The sequence below is a fragment of the Dermacentor albipictus genome, chromosome 2 (genome assembly GCF_038994185.2).
Source record: "Dermacentor albipictus isolate Rhodes 1998 colony chromosome 2, USDA_Dalb.pri_finalv2, whole genome shotgun sequence".
Taxonomy (NCBI): domain Eukaryota; kingdom Metazoa; phylum Arthropoda; class Arachnida; order Ixodida; family Ixodidae; genus Dermacentor; species Dermacentor albipictus.
In genome coordinates, this window is record NC_091822.1 from 210,673,137 (window position 1) to 210,690,619 (window position 17,483).

The 17,483-nt window shown below is 46.3% G+C and overlaps 1 protein-coding gene across 10 annotated transcripts in view; it reads left to right on the top strand.

Annotated features, from left to right (window-relative positions):
• LOC135896749 (kinesin-like protein KIF12) overlaps positions 1 to 17,483 on the top strand; it is a 535,077-nt gene that overhangs the window by 186,229 nt on the left and 331,365 nt on the right. For all 10 annotated transcript variants that reach the window (XM_065425246.1, XM_065425247.2, XM_065425245.1 and 7 more), the window contains exon 6: positions 4,858 to 4,992. In XM_065425246.1, the coding sequence (XP_065281318.1) occupies positions 4,858 to 4,992 (135 nt within the window). The remainder of the gene's footprint in view (positions 1 to 4,857; positions 4,993 to 17,483) is intronic.

The window sequence follows — 17,483 nt, forward strand, 5'->3', positions numbered from 1 at the left end:
TTCAATGCTCACAAATAGTTCCTCTCAATTGATTGTGACATCTGGCACTGGTGTCACGCCTCCTTTTGTTTGAAAATAGTATAGACGCACTTTTCTTTATGTTTATTTTAAACCCATTTACATCCGCTAACTTAGACAATTTGTTTGATGCAGTCTGCGCCTGTCGTTTGCAGACATGTATCAATATACAAATTACACTTTTCAAAGGCCATTCATTTCACCATTATTTTTGTATGAAGGTTCTTTCAATCAGTGCTTGTATTTTTCAACAGAACTGCTTGTTGGCCTGTGTTGTCTTTATGTGTCTTCTTTTTGTGAGCGTTCAATTGAGGCAAAAAACATGTCTTTTAGTGCTTGTATTACATGAGCAGGTGGATTTGAAAGCAAAACATTGTTTGCAAACCTTCAGACTTCCATAATTGCGTGGCAAGGCACTGGCATGTTGTCGAATAGCTTACACTTCCTCGGTCCTGCACCAAAGAAGCCCAATGCTCTATTTGAAGTTTGATCGCGCAACAATTTGACCGCACACAAAGGAGAGTAACACACAGCAGAGCGTTCCGCTGTGTGTTTCCGCTGTGTGTCCCGTCGAATTGTTATGTGGTTCAACTTCAAGCTTCTATACCAATACACCCAGTCTTTAACCTCACCAACGTTCTAGTTATTAGGCCACAATGGCGCACATCTTTGAAATGTCCCAACACAGATTAGTTCTCCGAAAAATCACCACAAGCGTTAAATTTTGCAGCACAGGTGTATGCATGTGTCATATTCTTTACAACTGAACTCACAGGAATCAAGGGGCAAGCATTGGCCCTTTGCTGTCTTACTGCTACCGTTACCATCACCATCGTGACACCAATGGACAGACAGTGCCACGTTTCCGTAAAGGGAGTGCGGGAGGGAAAGGCGTAACAGCGAGGCTTACAATAAAAATAGCAGTTACAAGACATGTTCAATACCAAAATATGCTGCATGTCGCTCGTCCTACTTTGGCATTGTGGCAAGCTTTTACAAGTTTGAGCACATCACGTTTTGTGTAATCATTGCTCTAAAGCTGCACAAAACGTCTACTTTTTATTTTTATCATGGCGGGTTAAAGGCCCACTTTTCATTGGCATCTGCACCACATTTCTCCCAATATGTAATTTTGCCTCGGTGGTTCATGACATCTTCACTTACACCGAGTTCTGCATAGCATTGGATCTGCGTTGTTCTACTGCTTAAGAATTAGAGCAGCATTTTGAGACGAAAATACAGGATTTGTTTATCCACAATAATGCTGCTCCCTGCCCCGCCCCCCCCCAAACAAAAAAGAAAGAAAGATACGCTGAACCTCTGGCATATGCATCAACAGTGAACAGAGCAAACACCCTGAAGTATTTTCTTCGTACAAGCCAGCACAATCAGATTCTCAATGCATTTTCATTTCGCCAGAAATGCATAGGCACGACCGGCTTGGCGCAACATCCGCATCTCGCGCTGCAGCGAATTGTCAGTGCAGCCGACAGATGACGCATGACCAAAATTCAGCATTATGCATACTAAGTAATTTCACCAATGAAGAACCCTAAGTTCTCTGTGAGATTAGCATTCGTAGGGTACTTCACACAACTTGTGATATCCATTTATCTATATATACTTAATTAACCTCTTTCCCAAGAAACTTTATAGCGGATTTCGAATCACTGTAAGTGCAGGCCCACATATTACTCCTGATGGCTAGAGCGATTGCCACTTGTTCCGCCACAATGGGGTCTTTAGTAAAAGTAGTGATAGCATCTTGCACCTTCCCTTGATAATTTGAGACAATGGCCGTATATGCTTCTTTACCTTTCACCCATGCTGCATCAACTATAGGTGCCAGTTGGGTCTGCTGCCTTATTTCTTGCAAGAGTGCTTTAGCTTTTGCCTTTCTCCTTTCGACATTATATTCTGGATGCATGTTTCTGGGCAGAGGGTTGGTTCTGATCTTGTTCCTAGCGTCAGTCCTTAATTCTAATTCAGCCTCTATTGGGCTCCTTGATGCATTCAGTCCTGCACCTATTGCTGTAATATGTTCCTGCCAGCTCATGATTTTGTCAATCTTTCGTGTTGTGCTAGCTGTTGGGCATCCGCGATTTCTTCCATTGTGTTGTGCACCCCTAGACTCATGAGTTTTTCGGTTGCAGCGTTTCTGGGTATCCCTAGGGCTACCTTAACGAGCTTCCTGAGCATCACATTAAGTTCGTTAAGTTCTGCCTGCTTCCATTTGAATAATCCAGCCACATAAGTGACGTGACAGAGTGCAAAGGCGTGTATTAGCCTCAAAGCACTGTCTTCTCCTAAGCCTCTGTGTCTATTGGTAATTCTCCTTAGTAACCTAATGACTTCATCTGTTTTATTCAAGATTCAAGATATGTTGTATTGTTCTATAGTTAGCATTGTTTCCGTCTGTGTGATACTCAAGAACCTTGATTTTTTCAACTAGCCTGATTGCGGATCCTTCATGAGTGTATAAGCACACTCTTGGCTCATCTTCTAGAATGTAACCTCTTGGTTTAATAGCTTTTCTGCGATGCTTAATGACCAGGAGTTCTTATTTGGCAGCCGCGCATTTCAACCCCATGTCTTTCAGTGTGTTCTCTACAACATATAAACTTTCCTGTAAGCTGGTCTCTGTCTGTCCTACATTACCCTTGGCACTCCATATGGTTATGTCGTCGGCATATACCACATAATGTATACCCTCAATTTTCTCCAGATTTCTTGCAATCTTGGACATTGCTAAATTGAACAGCATGGGTGAGAGCACAGCCCCTTGTGGAGTGTCCCTATTTCCCAAATTCTGACCCCCTGATTTAAGCTTACCCAGCATGAGTTGTGCAGTTCGATTTCTAAGAAAAGTCCTTCATCATGTTAAAAAGTATCTTACTTAACCCCATCTCCGAGACGACGCCAAGTATTGCCTTATGCTTCATACGATCAAAAGCTTTTTCCACATCCAATCCCAAAAGAGCTTTCGTATGCGCTGGGCTGACCTGTATCAGTTGGTGTTTGATCAGCAGCATAGCATCCTGAGTTGACAGCCCGGGATGAAAGCCGATCAAATTGTATGGGAGGATTTCGTTCTGCTCAACGTATTTATTGAGTCGATTTAGGATAACATGTTCCATAGCTCTGCCTAGACATGATGTTAAGGAAATAGGACGGAGGTTGTCCAGAGTGAGTTGTTTGCCTGGCTTTGGTATGAGGATAGTATCGGCCACCCTTCATTCCTATGAGTATACCCCTTTTCTCCAACATTCATTGATATGTTCAGTTAGATAAGAAATTGATTCATCATCCATATTTCTTAATATCTTGTTAGTTATTCCGTCAGGTCCAGCCGCCGATCTACTATTAAGACTGTGAAGAGCCACCCTCACTTCACTCTCAGTGAAGTCCCGGTCAAGTTCTTCACATATGCCTCCTGTATATTCGGGGCTCTCGTCTCCTTCGTTTGGTTGTTTAAGTGGGACATATTTGGCTGCGAGACTATCCATGATATCCTTCTGTGTTTTATTTTGGCTTTCCTGATGAACCAACATAGCTATAGCTGTTCTCTTGCTTGTCCTTGTTTCATTCTCGTTGAGCAAGTGATTGAGGAGGTTCCAGCTACCTCCATGTTTTAGTCTACCATCAGCCGAATTACAGATCTCATCCCATTGTTGCTTAACGAGGGTTTCTGTTTAATTTCTCTGTTTAATTGCGCAATTTTTTTCCTTAGCGTTCTGTTAAGTCTCTGCGTTTTCCATCTGTGTAATATGGCCTGTTTGGTCTCAATCAGATGCGCCAGCCTGCTGTCTATAGCCATAGCCTGCTGTCCATAATTTTGATAGTGACAAAAAGGTACTGAAAATGGACAGCACGTTGATATTCAATACTGAAACTTGACAGCGCGAAACGGCCGAGCTACACACGAAAGATACGCGGACAACATCTTGTCCATGTATCTTTCTTGGGTATTTCGCGCCGTTTTGCACTGTCAATAGTTTCAGTATAATATACGGAGATTGCAGCGCTATGTAGGCCATCTCAGGACGGAGATGAAATAGTTCCAGCATTTGATAATCGAATAATTCCTTGCCGTAAGGCACGCGAGTCGTCGGGCGTGGCTGTTTAAATAAATTTCAGCATTGACAATTGCTCGATAGATTGGTAGACTGACTTGGAGAGCATATTTAGCGTCATCGAACAAGGACAGAAAGGAGACGACACCACAATGCGCTTGTGGTGTCGTGTCCTTTCTGTCCTTGTTCGCTGGCGCTAAATATCCATTCCATGATTGTAATACTTTATCCGGACCGCGTCCTCGCCTGCAGGTTGTGTGTAACAAGCTGATTATGTTTTAGAACATGGATATAGCAGTGCCATAAAACTGGTCACGATGCAAATTGCGGAAGCTGACAGTTTGTTAGGGCAGGAACTGCCCAGCGCCAGGCGTTCCTCGCTATGGGTGCGTGTATGGCGAAACCCGCCTGTCGTCCGCTCCGAGACGGCATTCCTCGGTTGTCAAAGCAGGGATATGCGTGGTAAAGCATTACTTATGTGGTCACTCTATATTGAGAAAGGAAATTTAGCTTCAGCTGTCGTTTTGATGGACGTTCCAATGTGCAGCAGAAGGTGCCAGCGCCCGCTTTCAAAAAGGTGGGTAGGGGGGGGGGGGTAAATGACACAATTCCCCCACCTACATTTGACAGTATGGGGGGATAACTGCTCCCTTGCCCCCCCCCCCCCCCCTCTCCTGTAGATGCGCCTATGATCTTTGCACAACACATATCTTCTGTGACGTCTCACACAGCACCGATGCATCACTGGAGGCGGTGTTACTCGCAGGAGGCATCTGAAGGCGGAGCCAGCGTGCCGGGTATTATGCAGCTGGCGTTCGGTTACCTCTTCGGGGAGATCACGCAACGCAGAGGTGTCGAGTACATCGTGCAGGCCTCGTACCTGGAGGTATACAAGGAGCACGTAAGTGGTCTTTCGCTGCCCCTATTTCTGACAACACGGAGCTTCTCACCGAACAAAATGATTAGAATCATTACTTTTTTGTGTGTGTATGCGCGCGATACTTCAAATTTCTCCAAGAAAAAGGCATTGCATGTCGAAACGCGGATGCAAGAGAAGAAAGGCAACACTACAGCGTTCCACAGTGTACACGATATCAAACCAGAAAAGGAAAATAAAGTCACTTCTACGCACTGAAAGCTGTCAAAACAGCGAAGCTTAAGCTGGAGAACGACCACAATTGTGGTCGTTCTCCCAAGTTTAAACTCGTGTTCAGCGCGATTTTATGAGTCTTTTATCTCGTTCCCGTCGTTTTTCTAGGTACGAGCTTCGGTTTCGTTGAGTTTCAGGCTATCGTCTCGGCGTCTTACGTTCTGTCTTACGACTATTAGTCGTAAGACAGAAATCACAAAGAAAACTCAATGAACTTCCCCACATCACACTCACCCTCGACGACAAAGAAATACCCGCAGTAAACCACGTCCGCATTCTCGGACTCCACATACAACAGGACGGCGGAGGCGCATACACCATCCAACTTCTCAAGCAGATCGCCTTCCAAATCATGCGAAGGGTCAGCCGTATCACCACCAAACAATACGGACTGAAAGAAGACGACATAATACAGATCGCCCGGGCCCTGATAATCAGCCGCATTGCCTACGCTGCCCGTACTTGCCCCTCACTCCCAAAGAGCTAGATCAATTGGACGTACTTCTCCGGAAAGCCTACAAGCAAGCGCTCGGCCTACCACCGGGAACAGTGACACTCAAGCTTAAAGCTCTAGGAGTCCATAATACTATAAGAGAAATTATAGGCGCCCACCTCACAAGCCTACGAGAATGAGTAGCCCTCACACCAACAGGAAGAACAGTCCTATAGCGCGCCTAGGCTACCCAACACACTGCAAAGGCCACGAACCAGCAAATCATCTGTCCCCCAACTTCCGGGAGCACATCAAGGTAGCCCCTATCCCCAGGAGCATGCACCCGGAACATCATGCCGATCGTCGCCAAGCTCGCGCAAAGACTCTACAGACAAAATATGGCAGTCTGCCCACCACACTATACACAGATGCCGCACAGTACCCCCAAAAAGCAGTCATGACGGCCAGCGTTGTCGACTATAACCTACAAGAGGTGGTTTCGATGACGGTCCACACTGCCAGCGCCCTCGTAGCGGAGGAGACAGCCATCGCCTTGGCCATCACCTCTAGTCCGACCAACGAGTACGTCACAATTATTACTGATTCCCAGGCAGCTTGCCGTAGCTACGCGAGAGGCAGAATATCTTCAATCGCCCACCGACTCCTCAAACAAGCCTCCCAATTCCCGGACGTTGAAACAGTGTGGACTCCAGGACACGAGTCCCCCCGTGGAAATCAGCGTGCGCACGCTGTAGCCCGAGCTCATGCCTCCCGGGCGCCACAAGAGAGGGATACGGCCGCATCCATGGAGCCCGTACCTTTACGATACAACGCCATACTACAACACCACAGATTGAACAGACAATACCCACCTCCACACAAGACCCTCTCACGTGAAGACGCCGTAACATGGCGACAACTACAAACCAACACATACGCCCATTTAAGCAGACTAGACGCAATACACCCTACACTATATTCATACAAATGTCCCCTTTGTAATGATTACGTCTCCCTATATCACACCACATGGGCGTGCCCCGATGTGAAGGCGGCCCCGCAAATACACAACCCCACACCCGAGCAGTGGGAGGCCGTGCTGACTAGTTCGGACCCTCGTAACCAGCAGCCACTGGTACGGCGGGTCCGGGAGACAGCAAGAGCCGCAGGAGCCCTGGACTAAGGGCGCCTCCCGCACAAGCAGAAAGACACCTGCTTGTCCTTTCTTTTAATAAATGTTTCTCCTCCTCTCGGCGCACTCACCACCTGGGCTGCCAGATTGAGTCATGCAGGTTGGCGCCGAAAGTTCCGAGTTAGCTACATGGCTATATTTGGGCTATTTTTATATAATTAAAGACTTCAAAGTCCCGAGGACACGCCAACACTGACAAAATTCTGGAACGCCGGTTTATGAAAACTCAAAGCTCATTGCTGTTACAGAGATACGTAGACAATCTCCAAGGCTGTGTTTTTAGCAATGTCGGCACTGGGAGGATGGCGGGAAGTCATGGCTGCCATATCTATACGTCATTCCAGCGCTAAGCTCTCACCTTCTTGTTCTGCTTTCGGCACTATCTGCGACCGGCTACTTGTTTTGCGGTTTCCGACGTTGACACGCTGGGCGAACTCATCAACTGTGTTTCCGTCCGGACGACGAACCCAGAGGTGGCCGAGCAAGTGGCCATTGCACTCGCCATGCAAGACGGTCGGAGAGACAGGGTGTATAGCGATTCAAAAGCCGCCATCAGGGCATTCCAGAAAGGTCGGGTAGCCCGGCAGGTAGTTGAAATTCTGAAAGCCGCCAAACATGGCAACACCTCCATGCACTTGATCCTTTGGTTCCCTGCACACGTCGGGGCGATTGAGGGGGTTCCTCTGAACCTCAACGAGTCTGCCCACGAGGCTGCGCGTGGCTTTACCGACCGCACTGTCGTTGGATCGGGCGACTCTCTCCCCGGACACAGAGACGCTCCTCTCACACACAACGAAATCACTAAATTCTTTTACTTAGAGAGAAGGGTTTTCCCCCCGCCTCACTGCAAGCTAAGCAGGCCGCAGGCGGTCACACTAAGACTTGTGCAAACGAACTCGTTCCCAAATCCGGCGTCCCTTAATAGCATATATCCCGAGATTTATCCGAATTGTTCTTGCGTGGCCTGTGGTGAGGTAGCTACGTTGCCTCATATGCTCTGGGAATGCGGGTCGCTGGGCCCGAAGTTCACCAAGGAAGAGTGGGACACGCTCCTGCGAAGTCCCGTCTTTGAGGACCAAATCCTGGCCGTCCAGCGCGCCTGCGATCCGGCCGGCAGACAAGATCTGTCAGTCCCGTCGTGGGATAAGCCGGGTGCGCGTTCTATCGCGCTTTGCTGGACCAAATAAAAGTTTACTCACTCACTCACTCACTCACTCACTCACTCCACTCACTCACTCACTCACTCACTCACTCACTCCACTCACTCACTCACTCACTCACTCACTCACTCACTCACTCACTCACTCACTCACTCACTCACTCACTCACTCACTCACTCACTCGTGGTTCACTAAGAAAAACTATGGGGCTGACAGCTGTAAAGTGCATATTCCGGGCCGGCTGTTATACAGCATAGTATTACGTAGACTTAAACGGCACCTCACCAGGTCTGGCCATTTTGATCTGACAAGCGCAGAACATACAATGCGCGATAATGGTCGTGCCTGCTAAATAATACTTCGCTACACGCCGCAAAAAAGTCGGAAATTTCAATCTGAACGCCGTATTCCCTTCTCGTGGCCGCTGCGCACCAAGCCGGACGGTGACGTACTCGCGTCCCTGCGCCTACTGTTACGGTTGGCATGTAACACGACGGGTAAAAAGGATGCTCTACCACCATGCTTCATCGAAACGAAGGATGGATTCCTAATTAGCTGTGGTTGTCTCGAGTGGTTACCGGTCTGGCAGACGCCCCGCAGTGTTCACAGGCCTCTTTCTGTCTGTGCGTGAAAACCCTTTCCGCGAACCAATGATGCGCGAAAGAGATGTGATCAGCTGCCTACGATTCCCATGAACTGTCAACACTTCCCGAGAACCAACGTCGTCTAGATGAAAAGCCCCACCGAAAGTGGAACCTGCTGCAAATCCACGACGAGGACTTAAACGGCACCTGCTCAGTGCCACCAACCAGAAGCACGCTTGTGAAGACGCCAACTGGGACAATGGATCAGCTGCCTATCCCCAACCAGACGCCCTTTCCACGAACTGTAAAGCTCTACAGAGAACTTCCGCGAACCAAGGTCGCCTAGAAGAAAGGATAAGCACCTATGATCCCGGAACTGCTGGTTGCCACCTATGGTGGCGGGCTCGTGAAAGGTCATCGTGTAGAGTGGGTTCCATCGCCAAGCACCGTGGGACTCAGCGCATGTCACGTGACGTTGACGTGAGCATGGTCCCGCCTACGACTTTAGTAGACTTTAGTAGGCTTTAGTAGCTCAAAGGGCCCCGCAACGTACTTTTTCACTTCATTGTCTTCTCATCTTTCACCAACCATTGAATAAACCGTGCAAGTTTCTCACTAGAAATCGTCTCGTCCTCGCCTGGTCGATATGGTCTACCGGATGCCTGCAGCCCGCTGACAACGCCACGCTACCCAATAGTAACGTCGGTCGAGCTTCGAAAAATAGGCGTCGTAGTAACTGGTCGGCAACGGTGAGGTACGCTGCCCCTGGAGAGCGCAACACTATACTCAGGTCCGCAATGTGACGTCGCTCGTAGTGACACATGACTTCAAGAATTATTCAAGGCACCATCTGTTATTTGTGTGATCTGGTGCATGAATTGTCGAATTGACGTTTAGAAAAGTAATAAAATACACAAACGGAATGTCTGCGTGTTTCTGTTTTACTTCGCACCAAAGCAAGAGAGATGTACTTCCGCTTCGTCTGCTTGTTCCCACGGTCGTGCAGTCACTTGTGCAGGTACCCAAACTATGCCATTTTGCTTAGAACGACAGAAAGCTGAGATAGATTGTAAGGATTCATAATGCGAAAAAGGGTAAGGCATGCAGACGGGAACACGAAGAAGTGACAACACGAACGCCGACTATCAACTGGAGGAAGCATTAAGGCGAAAAAAAAGAAAGAAGACACATTCCAGAGCATGTGTAGATGCTCTGGAATGGTAGCACCACATGTTAATCGAGTACACGTGCCGGCCTACGTGAGAGATAGCTGTTAAGGCACTTAATCTCTTCCTTACGTAAAGTAATAGAAGGCTGACTCACGCACGCACTTCCACCATTATAGATGTGTCATGCCTCTACCATAAAACGCGTATCTTCGTTCTTATGGCTGTACAATATCGCGCATTCATTTAACTCAGGCGTGCAGTTACACTCTTGGCAATGTAAGGAATGATTAGAAGGCGATCCACCAGTTAACGACCAGTTATGTTCCATTGGCCTGTGATTGATACACCGGCCCGTTTGCCCTACGTAGAAATGGTCACAGCTAAAGGGAACCTTATATACCACACGCATACGACAGTCAGTAAAATCATCATCATCATCATTTATTATTCCTTTAAGGGCCCCATGTGGGGTATTACATAAGGGGGAGGCAAAACAATAATACAAACATCGAATGAATATTCATGTACAAAGCAAAAAAGGCAACAACTGAAAAGACACTATAAAAGAACAGGTTTTTGCATAATTAGTTGCAAATATGGGTGGTTAGTAACTCTCGAAATTTCGAAGGGTTTCGCTCTCATGTCTGTCGTACATGTGTTCTTTCGTCCGCGTCTTCGCAGCGCTCATTTCATCAAGTATGCATAACCAACTCACCCACATCAAGCTTCTGCTATTTCGCTCTACAACAATGGATTCCGGGAGCGAGTTCCATTGTTCTATAGCAGAGGGAAGGAAGGATTTGTTAAAAGCGTTTCTAGAACCATGGAGGCGTTGGACACATAAAGAATTGAATAGACGATGTGATGAGCGAATGGGTGGAAATAAAAGTGAGGAACGAAGGTCAGGAAAGTTATAGTACAATTTATGGAATAGGCAGAGTCGTGAAATTATGCGTCTTGATGCTAAAAGGGGTAGACCAATAGATAACTTTAAGCTAGTAACGCTGATAGTGTTGTCATAATTCGATAAGATAAAGCGGGAGGCACGATTTTGTGTAGCTTCTAAAGTGTCAATCAAGTACTTTTGATGTGGATTCCAAATTGTAGACGCGTATTCTAATTTGGTACGGATGAAAATTTCATATGCTAGTTTACGAATCGACGGAGGAGACAAGGATAGGGATGTTTTAATTTAGTTAAGGGATCTTGAAGCAGCCGCTGTTATTTTCTGAATGTGGTTCGACCAATTTAGTTTGTTAGTGATGATAACGCCAAGGTAGCGGTAGCTGTCGACCTCAGATAAGTTCGCAGAGCCCAAAGAGTATAGAAATTTAGATGAGACATTTAGTTCCATAATCCAGCGTGAGCACTACTTGTCAATAGAATTTAGGTCATTTTGCAGAATGGATTGGTCAGTGTTGGTAGTGACACGACGGTAAATAACACACGGCGAATAGGCGTATTGTGGATGATATGTCAGTTGGGAGGTCGTTAATGTATATTACAAAAAGGAGTGGGCCGAGGAAGGATCCCTGTGGTACACCGGATATTACTTTGGTAGTGTCTGAACAGCGACCGGCAACACAGGTGAACTGGAGGCGATCTGTCAGGAAGCAAATGATCCATGATAGGATTAGTGGGTCGAGGTGAAGGCATGAAAGTTTAGACACTGGTCGGTGATGAGGGACGCGATCGAAAGCCTTTGAAAAATCTAAGTAAATAACGTCAGTCTGAAATGAAGAATGAAGAATGAAGAATATAAGTTTAGGTGGAGATCTGTGGTGAATTCAAAAAGTTGTGTTTCGTATGATAAGCCTGGACGAAAGCCATGTTGTTTGCTAAAGAAAAAAGAATTTCTGTCGAGGTGGGACGCTATTTGGGAATAAATGACGTGTTCCAAAAGTTTACAGGCAATACATGTAAGTGAGATCGGGCGATAGTTGGATGGGTCGGAGCGCTTACCAGATTTAAAAACGGGGGTTACATTGCTTAGTTTCCAGTCTTTGGGAATAGTACCCTCGCTTATAGACTGGGAAAAATGATTTGTAATATTTGGCTAGAAATGACGTTAGTGCCTTCTAGTATCTTCACCGGTATGTTGTCAGGTCCGGGGGAGCTAGATATCTTAAGTTTATTGGTTAGGCTTGCGATACCTTCAACAGTTACATCAATGGGAAGCATTTCAGTGCCGCAAAATCTTGGTAAAACAGGAATGTTGATGGAAGATTCACTAGTGAAGACGGAAGAGAAGTATGATTTGAAGACGTCAGAACGCTTTTCAACTGGAACTTGGGACCCATTAGGATTAGTTATGGTAATGTTATGCGACTGATTTCTACTTGGTGCGAGTATTTTCCAAAATTTTTTCGGGTTTACACGGATGATATTGAGAAGATCTTGGTGATAAAATTTTTTCTTAGAAAACTTCAGAAGGCTGTTGTACTCGCGCAGGCAGGTGAAATACTTCTTCCATTTAGGGGCAGAACCACATTTTTTTGCCACTCTGAAAAGGCGCTTTTTCTTCTGTGCTAGTTTCTTTAGTTGGTTTGTGAACCAAGGCTTTCCCATGACACCACGAATGCACACAAGGGGTACGTGATTATTGATTAAGCTGAGTAGCTTATGCTTGTACAACAGCCAGTTTGCATCAACAGACCTTCTGAAGGCAGTTTCCTTGAGGTATTCAAAAAAAAATATTCAGTTCATTGTTAATTATGGAAAAGTCAGCTTTGTTGTAGTCCAGAATTAGTTTTATTGAACGCTGTTTGACTGGAACTGGGATTTCCAAATAGAAAAGGACAATACTGTGATCGCTCAGCCAATTGACACGTGCTATAAACTGAATGTATTCGGGTTGTGAAGTGAGGACCAGGTCAAGGGTGTTTGAGCCACGTGTAGGTAAATTTACTGTTTGCGTAATGTTGAAGTTTAAGGCTAAATCAAGCAAATCTTTTGACTGGCGGGATGATGCCGTTAGATTGTCCCAGTTTATATCCGGAAAGTTAAAATCACCACAAATAATATAGTTAGCACGCGGGAATTGAGAGGATGCATCTAAAATGGCAGTGTTAAGTTCGTCGATAAAGGAAGGGTCACAATCGGGTAGGCGATAACATGATATGAGAATGCATGTGCATGTCGGCATGGATATCTGCGCACAAAGAATTTCGTCAGTACAACTGTTCGGGAGCTGGTAACAAGGAATGCTGTTTTTCGTGAAGACAAGAACGCCACCACCCCTTCGTTCCCTCCTATCGCGTCTGTAAACAGTGTAGGGGGAATCTGCATGCAGTAGCTCAGTGCTATCTATGTCAGGGGTTAACCAAGACTCAGTGAAAGTAGCCATGTCTGTGTTATTGTCGTTGAGAGGGGCTTCAATGGTATCTTTTTTTGACATGTAACTGCGAACATTAGCCAGCATAACAGAAAGTATGTGATTGCGTGATGTTTCAACAGGGTTTAGTAGCGGCTGGGAGGGAAAGGAGAGTGCTGGGCAAGCCTGAAGTGATGGCTAGGATTTAACTTGTAAAACTGAGTCTGATTGCACGTCATAAAAAAACTGCCCATCATTCATCTGAAGTTTATCGAAGCGTAACTTGAAAGTAGAGGCGTTGTTTTGTTTCGCATAGGCGTACACCTTTTTTCTTTGCAAGCCGGACGCGCGATGAAAAATCTTCCCGGACAGAAATTGGCGTACCTTTAAGCTTTGGTCCGGCAGACAGAATGCTACACTTATCTTTGTACCTCGCCAGTTTTACTACAATTGGTCGGTGTTTACCGGCCTGGAAACGGCAAAGGCTGTGTACGCGTTCTATGTCATTTTTGGTTATGGAAATTAGAAGTTTATCTGCTCACAGTGAAATAACGCGAGAATCGGATTGCTCCCAAGTTTCATCATGCGCATCCTCAACACCGAAAAAAAGTAGGTTGTCCCGGCGAAGGCGGTTTTCAGAGTCATCGCATTTCTGTACGAGGTCGTTTATTTGAGAAGTCAATTTAATTATTTCAGGATTGTCACTAGATGCAGGTATCGAGTGACTTGACTTATGAGCGTCTACAATTTTCTCAAGGGCGTCGACACGGGTGGATAGACGGCCGACCTGGTTTTCAATGGTGGCCTGTGTAGCACGAATTAGAGCGAGCTCAGACAGAACGGTGTTCTGAGAGGTTTCTAAACGGGATAGTACGTTAGCAATGGATGCAAGGGATGCCGCAGTGGGAATGTCATTAACAGGACCGGGGTTAAGCTCAATGTCCCCAGAAAGGGCTAGTAAAAGGAAAGTGAGGTGAGCATTCGCACATAATGAACATAGCAAGTGGCACAAAACTTTCCGATTGGCATCAAATGTGTCAAAGGGGCACGACACCGCAATAAACATTCGGTCACTAGAACGTACACATCTTGCACTAGGTAGGTAACTAACCTGCGCAAACAAAGTCGGCGTCATGACCGTGCTCGGTGCGGTGGCGTGCCCCAAGTGATACCAAGACGAAGGCTGCTTATGTAGAAGTAGCGAGTCTCCCACGCCGGAAGTTGCTCGCTGTGGCCAGGCGGAAAGCACGGTTTGGGTTAGAAGTGGCGGGCTTGAGGCTGGAATGGTTTCTTGGTCCGAAGGCAGGGGAAGTTGGCAGGCGATGTCATTCCAGTTGCGAGTAAAAGATGAGGAAGGGCAGGTTCCACCAAGAAAGGCGACCGAGGTGATTGACGATAGCAGCAGCGCCTGCGCATACAAAGTCGGCGTCATGACCATGCTCGGTGCGGTGGCGTGCCCCAAGTGGTCCCAAGACGGAGGCTGCTTAAGTAGAAGTAGCGAGTCTCCCACGCCGGAAGTTGCTCGCTGTGGCCAGGCGGAAAGCACGGTTTGGGTTAGAAGTGGCGGGCTTGAGGCTGAAATGGTTTCTTGGTCCGAAGGCAGGGGAAGTTGGCAGGCGATGTCATTCCAGTTGCGAGTAAAAGATGAGGAAGGGCAGGTTCCACCAAGAAAGGCAGCCGAGGTGATTGACGATAGCAGCAGCGCCTGCGCATACAAAGTCGGCGTCATGACCGTGCTCGGTGCGGTGGCGTGCCCCCCAAAATCCTTGTTCTTCATGTGATTCACTGTACAAATATCCGTTCTTCTTTGCCTTTCACCTGCTCCTTTTTTCTCTGCACGGCAGCGCATATGTGACCTAACTCATTGGGAGCGGTAAAAACAACATTAACAGCATATCTACTTGCAACCTTTTAAGCCTTTGCGATACTGAATGAATGTAAGGTATAGCCACTACTCTTTCCTTGCTATTACTGCTATCCGTAATCACGTCCGTCCCCCTCGAAATTGACTTTTTTAGGGGTTCAGCCACAGTGGCCCCTGCTACACCAGGATAACCTGCTTGTAATAGGTGCCGGACCTGTGCATTAAAACTGGCGCTCATTTTGGGCATGCACGATATGGTGAGAGAAGGCTTAAGGTGCAACATGGCGATTCCGTCTTTAACTACTTTGGAACGCTTGGATTGAAAGTTTGACAATGGTTTCGGAGGTCTAGGGGACTACTGCCAACACACGTGATTTTGTTCGAAGACCAAGGAAATATCTAGAAACTGTATTACGCGTCTCTGAGGAAATTTTGTGGTAAACTTTAATCCTCCTCCATTAAGTTTAAATTGCTTACTTACTGAGGTAGCTGCGGAATCAAATTCGTCCTTATTGCAGAAAATCAGGTAATCATCACCCGCAACGAAATACCTTAATAACACAATTTCCTAAGGCCTTCTCTAAGCAGCTGTCTATCTTGCTAAGGTAAATAGCACTAACAACAGAGGCAATCTTTGAACCAATACAAATTACCAATTTCTGCAGAAACATGCCATTTCTCCACCTAGCCAGCGTCGACATTAAGTACATTGAAAGAATTTCTAAAATGCACCTCTGGAAACACCGCATCTCTCTATAAAAGCGGACTCTTGCGCTTGTTCTTTAATGAACTAATTTATGGAATTAACAACCCGTCATGCGGCAAAAAGTAATACAAGTCTTCGATAAGAAAATGACAATGATGTTTATTTGCTTCAGTACATCAGTACATGACGCGAGAGGCATGCAGAAAAAGCTGCCACATGGACAGTTTTACGAAGCCGCAGGCCCCCGCATTGGCGTTTGCGTGGCGTTAACAAACACAAAGCAGTACATCATTGTTCACAAGTGTCATTTACACTAGTGTCACAGTGTCAGAGGCTGGGCGAGGAGGAATATCGCTGCCTTTTAGTTCTATTCAGGGGCCTAACCGGATGGATGGATGGATGGATGGAGGTTATGAGCGTCCCCTTTGGAATGTGGTGGTGGGCTGCACCACCAAATTCTTGCTATTAAAGTGCCTAATGTCCTACGTAGGTAAAAAAACAGGAAAAAAGAAAAAAGAACACGCTGAACTCCCACAACCAAATTTCCTGACCCCCTATTGTGAACTTTGCTTTTGTACGTCTCCGTTTTTTGTCGTTTCCCCACTTTTCTTCAACGAATCTTCCAATCGACTCTAACTAATCTCTATTGCTGACATGTTTACTTTCCCCCAACTCTCGCTGAACCCAAGGGCTTCAAGGGGCCCATTGGTGCCTAAATCAACCACTGAGAAGATATCTTCACATTTTAACAAACTACGCTCCATCATTTGTCTAGCTTTACCGCAGCAAGCACGTGCTTCTTCCACGTTATCTCTCGCGTTATGTCTCGCTTTATAGGTGCGTGTTCTAAGGTATCCTGATCCCGCTTTTCCTTGCTGATTTTGTTTTTTTCTTAATTACACGTGGCAGGTGCTTTATTATTTATGGCAGCTTTCTTTCATTATTTCAACCTTTCTGTCTTTCCGCATAACGTTCTTTGGCGCGGTGTTGCTCACCCTACAGGTCGCATACTTGCTGGTAAGCTCCCTAGCTTTTTTTTTCTCCACTGTGAATCAATGTTTCCCAGCCATTTACGTTTTTTACACGTTCCCAGCCCATTTACGTTTTTCCTCCATCGATGAATGGATGGATGGATCTTATGAGCGTCCCCTTTGTAACGGAGCGGTGAGCTGCGCCGCCAAGCTCTTGCTATATACTGCCTAATGTCCTACCTAGGGTAAACATTAAAAAAGAAAACACGATGAACTCCCACAACCAATTTTTCTGATACCCTATTGCGAACTGTGCTTTTGTACGTCTCCGTTTTTTGTCGTTTCCCAACTTTTCTTCCACCAATCCTCCAATCGCTTCTTACTAATCCCTATTGCGGACATGTTTACTTTTCCACTGCTCTTGCTGAACCCAAGGGCTTCAAGGAGGCCAGTGGTGGCTAAATCGACCCCTGGTGCCTAAATCCAGGATGGATGGATGTTATGAGCGTCCCCTTTGGAACGGGGCGGTAGGTTGCGCCACCAAGCTCTTGCTACTATGCTGCCTAATATTCTACCTAAGTTAAACAATGAAAAAAGAAAAAAAAGCACTATGAACTACCCCTCCCAAACTTTCTGATCCCCTATTGCGAACTGTGCTTTTGTAAGTATCCGTCTTTTGTCGTTTCCCTACTTTTCTTCCACCAATCCTCCAGTCGCCTCTTACTAATGTCTACTGCGGACATGTTTGCTTTACCACTGCTCCCTCTGAACCCAAGGGCTTCAAGGAGGCCAGTGGTGCCTAAATCTACCGCTGGGTAGACGTCTTCACATTCTAATAAAACATGCTCCG